This window comes from Marmota flaviventris, chromosome 8 (genome assembly GCF_047511675.1).
Source record: "Marmota flaviventris isolate mMarFla1 chromosome 8, mMarFla1.hap1, whole genome shotgun sequence".
Lineage (NCBI taxonomy): Eukaryota > Metazoa > Chordata > Mammalia > Rodentia > Sciuridae > Marmota > Marmota flaviventris.
The window spans coordinates 76,499,440-76,505,439 of NC_092505.1; the positions used below are offsets into that span (position 1 = coordinate 76,499,440).

Sequence of the window (6,000 nt, forward strand, 5' to 3'; positions counted from 1 at the left end):
CCAGATCTTTAAATAACTAATGCCATTGCTCCCCAAATTATTCCATGAAATAGAAAGGGAGGGAACAATACCAGACTAATGCTATGAAGCCAGTATCTACCTAAACACAAAGCCACATAAGGACATCTTAAGGGAAGAAAACTACAAACCAGTATATTTGATGAACATATGTGAAGAATCCTTAATAAATTGTTAGCCAATGGAATTAAAACCACATTAAAAAGATCATACACCATGATCAAGTTGGATTCATTCCTAGGATACAAGGATGGTTCAATATATGCAAATCAATAAATGTAATTACATTACATAATTACAACCAAGGACAAAAATCACATGATTTTTTCAATTAAAAAAAATGTCTGACAAAATTCAACAGTCCTTCATGATAAAAATCCTGAAGAAACTAGGAATAAAAGGAACTTGCCTCAACATCATAAATACTACATATATCCAACTCAAAACCAACATTGTACTGAATGGGGGAAAACAAAAAGCATTTTTCCTAAATACAAGACAAGGATGTCCACTATCATAACTTATAGTCAATACAGTACATGAAGATTTAGCCATAGAAACTGGACAAAAGAAATAAAAAGGATACAAACAGAAAAGGGTGAAGTGAAATTATCCTTGTTTGTATATTAAATGATCCTATACTTAGAAAACCCTAAGAGTTTCACCAGAACTTCTAATGTTGATTTAAAAAAAAATTTCAACATTATAGCAGCATTCAAAAAAATTTTTTCAACATTATAGCAGCATAACAAATATCAACAGTTTTTATATACACCAATAATGATGCTTCTGAGAAACCAGGAAACAATTCCATTCATAATAGTTTCTTAAAAATTAAAATACTTAATGAAAGAGATGAAGCACCTCTACAAGAAAAAATTAAAAACACTGAAAAAAAAATTATAAAAGTTACCATAAAATGAAAAAAACTTCCAAGTTCATGGAGAGACAGAGTTATTATTGCTAAAAGGTCCATATTACCAAAAGCAACCTACAGATCCCATGCAATGCCCATAAAAAAAATACCAATGGCATGCTTCTCAGAACTAGAAAAAGCAATCCTAAAATTTATATGCAAGAACAAAAGACTTAAATAGGCAAAGAAATCCTGAGCAAAAAGAGCAATGCTGGAAGCCTCACAACGTCAAATTACACTACAAAGCCATAGTAACAAAGACAGCCTAGTACTGGCATCAAAACACACACAGGAACCAATGGAAAAGAAGACACAGAGAAAAACCACACACAGCTACAGTCATCTGACTCTTGACAAAGGTGCCAAAACAGACATTGGATAAAAGAGCCTCTTTAACAAGTGGTGTTGGGAAAACTAGACATTCACATTTAGAAGAATGAAATTATGCCTTTGTCTCTCACCTTGAACAAAAGTCAACTCAAAATGGACCACCGACCTAAACCAAAAACTTGGCAACTATTAGAATGAACCACTTCAACATATAGAACATATAACTCAGGAAATCAGAGAAAGAATCAATAAATGGGATGGCAGCAAATTTAAAAAGTTTCTGCACATAAAAGGAAACAGCAGAGAGAAAAGACAACCTATAGAATGGGAGAAAATCTTTGCCAGCTACCCTTCTAACAAAGGGTTAATACCCAGAATATATGAAGAACTCAAAAAACTCAACACTAAAAAAAAAAAGCCCAATCAATAAACAGACGATTGAACTGAACAGACACTTCTCAAAAGAAGTACAAATAGCCAAAATTATATTTTTAGAATTCAACATCTTTAGCCATAAGGAAAATGACAAAATTACACGTGAGATTCCATCTTACTTTAGTTAGAATGGCAATCCTCAGGAAGACAAATAGCAATCAGTGCTGGCAAGGATGAAGGGGGAAACAACTGTTCCACACTGTAGGTGGGGATCTAAATTAGTAAAGCCACTATGGGAATCAAATGAAGGCTCCTCTAAAAGGTAAAACCAGAACTACTATATAATCCAGCTATACCACTCCTGGGCATTTATCCAAAAGTATTTAAGTCAGCATACTATATAGTGATATATGCATACCCATGTTTAATAGCAGTGCAGTTCACAATAGCCAAGTTATGGAACCAGCCTAGGCATTCACCAACCGATGAACAGATAAGAAATGTGAGATATACATATATATATATATATATATATATATATAGAGAGAGAGAGAGAGAGAGAGAGAGAGAGAGAGAGAGAGAGAGTTAGTTTTACTCAGCCATTAAAAAAACAAAATTATGCAATTTGCAGGAGAATGGAGTGAACTGGAGAACATCAAACTAAATGAAATAAGCCAGACTTGCGAAGTCCAGGGTAACATGTTTTCTCTCATACATGCAATCTTAAGAGAAAAAAAAGGAAATCCCCTAAAGGAGGATTTCATAAAAATAGAAGGGAGACCAGTACAGAAGAAGAAAGGGATCATGGGAAGGAGGAAGACAGAGAAGGGGAGATACTGAAGAATGAAATAAACCAGAATATGTTACATGTATGTAGGAATATATCACAATTCTCACTATTATGTATCATTATAATGCACCGATTTTAGCAATATTCATAATAGAACTTTTAATATCCAGACAAAAAGACAAAGATTTAAGGAAAGCAGCAATAGTAGCCAATCAAAGACAGATATTCAGACACAATGGGAGGAAAAAAGGAACAATGAAACAAAACAGTTCTGCAGTTTGCAGGAGGAAGTGTGAGGGTGGAGATAAAAGGTGATGGGAGACAGAGGGCCTCGCAGAAGGCCAAGAGCTTCCCATACTGCCTCCACCCCAGGTTCCTCCACACAGAGCACCCCTTCTCCCATTCCATGTGTCAGGAGGAAGTGAAAAGAGAATGTCATGCCACTCCAATCGGTCCAGGGGCCTGAGAGGAGAAAAGTTTGCTAAGAAACCCTGCAATCAATGTCAGCTCTACTTCAGAGTAAATGAAAGACCGTCAGGCAAACGTCCCCCATTTATATCCATGCCCTTGCCTAAACCCACATGTCTCCACACCAACAAGTCCTCTCTCCTGTTACAATGACAATGGACTCTCTCTTTCCTCCCTGTCCAAGGTTAGTCCATGCTCCGGATGCCTGCTCCATTCTCAGGAATCATCTTTTCTCCTTCCTCCACCTCCACCCATTTTCCTCCCCTCATCATGCACATATCCTCAGATATTGCCCATAACTTAACAAATACAAAAATAAAAACTCCTAAGCCCTATGTCCCTTGGAAGACTCTCACTTCACATCTAGAATTTTCAAAATTTTAGTCCTCCATTTGTCTTGTTATCCTTATTGCTTCAACCAAGTGAAATCTTGCTGTACCTGATCTAAGAGTATCCATAATCCCCCTGTCATCCAATGTAGAGACACTTTAAAGTATCATGAGGTTGCTCTGCAGCACCAAATCCTGTTGACCCAGCTGTTGTCCTTGAAACAATCATTGTCCTTTGCTACCCTTGACTCTGTGTTCTTTCTTGGTTTTCCTTCTTCCTCAGACTCCAGTAGTCATTCTCAGGTCCTCTCATTGGGAGTCCACATCACCTCTTGATCTCTAGCCCCAAAGTAAAGCACCATGCTAATACTGAACAAACCTCTAAAAATATTGATGAATATATTTGGTTAGTCTAACACAGTGATTCTTAACCCTGGCTGCTCATTAAATTCATCAGGAACTACGACCCCTTCCAGTAGTAATTCTGATTTAATTGGTTTGGGGTGAAGCCCAGATACCAATATTTTCTAAAAGTTTCCCAGTTGAATTTGAGCGCTCACCAATAACCTTGTCACTTCATGCTAGGACTACAAGGACAGGAAATTTGCAATAGGCAGAAGTATCATTTTAGAACTTAGCCTTTCAGTTAGATATTAAGGAGAGCTGTAGGATTCTGAGAGTACGTTTTTAAAGCCTCCTTAAAAGTTTACATTAGAAAGTTTAAAATTGTTTCATTTACAGCCCTGACAAATTTTTAATCCCAAGAGACTGTTCCCACCCTCTCAGCCAGGAGCCTAAGAGATCAAGTCATAAATTTCTTTGTTGAATGAACAAGTGGCCCCATGGCTGTGAACACAAGAGGGCTCTTTCTCTCCCCTCTGAGTTAGCCAAGGTTCTTGGGAGTGTCTTTGCCCCACCCTCTCCTGGCTTCCAAGAATCAACAGGTCCTAACCCAGAGGCGCTGGCCTCTCCTCCCCCTTCTGCTTTGAGGGTGCAGAGTCTGTTAGGTGCCTGCCTGGTTGGAGAACTTCTGCCTGTTACTGTTGACAAGGGAGGCTCCTGTCACCGGATGGCGTGACCAAAGAGGCATATTTCACACAGAGGCAGTTTTATTTGTTTCATGTGTTTAATGATTTAACTGTGGTTGTGGTTTTGGGGGGTTGAGGGTGAAGAGGTAGGGAAGGAGTTGGTCAAAGGAGGGTTAGACAGGTAGGAACAAGACAACCATAAAAAGCTGTGAGACTCAACCACACTGAGAAACGATTCCATTCACCAGCCCACTTTTTCCTCCCATGGTTTGCTATACCCCGCCAACCACCTACCCGCTCACTCTAGAGGAAGAGGAAGGAAGCTCACAAGGAGGGGCAACACTTCAAAACTGCACTTAAATTGTGACTTTAGTAGCAAGATTATTTAGTCTTAAATGTCCAAACAGTGCTGGCAGAAGATTCTGGAAATCTCTTGTTGCCAGGAGACAGAAAGTCTGGATATTTCCTCTCTACCATCTTCTGAGCAAAACTTCAAAGTTTCACCAGGAAAAAGAAAAATCCTTCAAAATTCATTTTATGAAAACTCAGGCCTTTATCTGAAACACAGAGCAGCAAAACATATGGTGTCCTATATTGAAAAATGGCTTACGAACCAAATTTATGCTATTGGTGGCAAAAACCAGATTCTCCCTATTTTACATATTGAAGAGTGGGCTAAAGAGAAGGAAAAGGGGCAACGAGGGAACAGAGGAACCCATTTGCCAAGGGCAGAAAATTGAGAATGATTATTGCACAACACATGGCCCCCGTCCTGGTGTTTGTCACAAAGGTTGCTGTGCTTGTGACTTCAGCCTCAGTATTTGTGTCACTTCTGTACTATGAGAAAAGGGTAAAAGTTATTTCCTGTAACAGAGTGGAACTATGAGTAGGGGGTGACCACTGTGGGAAGCAGTTGTTACAGGGCTTCCCAAAAAACAGTGAGATCCCTACACTACATGCACTCAGAAGCAGAGTACCTGCTGCTGAGTTGTAGAGAATCAAGTCAGAGGTGCGAGATTATTATTAGGGTTTTTTTTTTTGTTGTTGTTGTTGTTTTTGGTACCAGGGATTGAACCTAAGAGCACTTAATCATTGAGCCACATCTCCAACCCTTTTTTTTTTTTTTTTTTTTTTTGAGGCAAGGTCTCACTAAGTTGCTGAGGCTGTTGCTGAGTCTGGCTTTGAACTCATGGTCCTCCTGCCTCAGCCTCTCGAGCTGCTGGAATGACAGGCATGTGCCACCAAGCCCAGCTAGGCGCTGGATCTTCAAGATGTCTTTCAGATGAGACACAAATGATCACAGCAACACATTTTATTGAAACTGTCTTTCAACCTCTAAGTGATCAACAAATCTACTACATCTAAGACTTGCTTCTTCATTCCTATACAACCTTTTAAAATAAAATAAGTTTGTTGGCAAATTTTAAGGATCTATTAAATATTCTGCACAGGGATAAGTTTTCTGAAGAAGAGAAAATTTATTGTGTTAGAGAATTAAATTAGAAAATTATAGAGTCATCTAATAAAGAAGAAAAAAAATGGAAAAATCAGAAACCCCCCAAAATTCCTGGAAATCTTCCATTCTCCTGGATAATAACCACAGAACCTTATTCTCTGTAAAGAACCAGACTGCTCCAATATTCTGCCTGAGTTATCCCTTAGCTGACTCATATTTGCTCAAGGGTTGGGAGGGCAAAATTCGAGTGAGGAGTGAGGTATTTGTTGGGTTTCAGCCACACTTACAAA

General features: G+C 38.6%; 1 protein-coding gene across 1 annotated transcript in view; it reads left to right on the forward strand.

Moving 5' to 3' along the window:
* Positions 1-4,304, forward strand: part of LOC114098978 (actin-binding protein WASF1-like) — a 62,509-nt gene extending 58,205 nt beyond the window's left edge. The window contains exon 5 of the mRNA XM_027943191.2: positions 4,110-4,304. Coding sequence (XP_027798992.2) covers positions 4,110-4,304 — 195 coding nt within the window. The remainder of the gene's footprint in view (positions 1-4,109) is intronic.
* Positions 4,305-6,000: the final 1,696 nt, after the last annotated feature.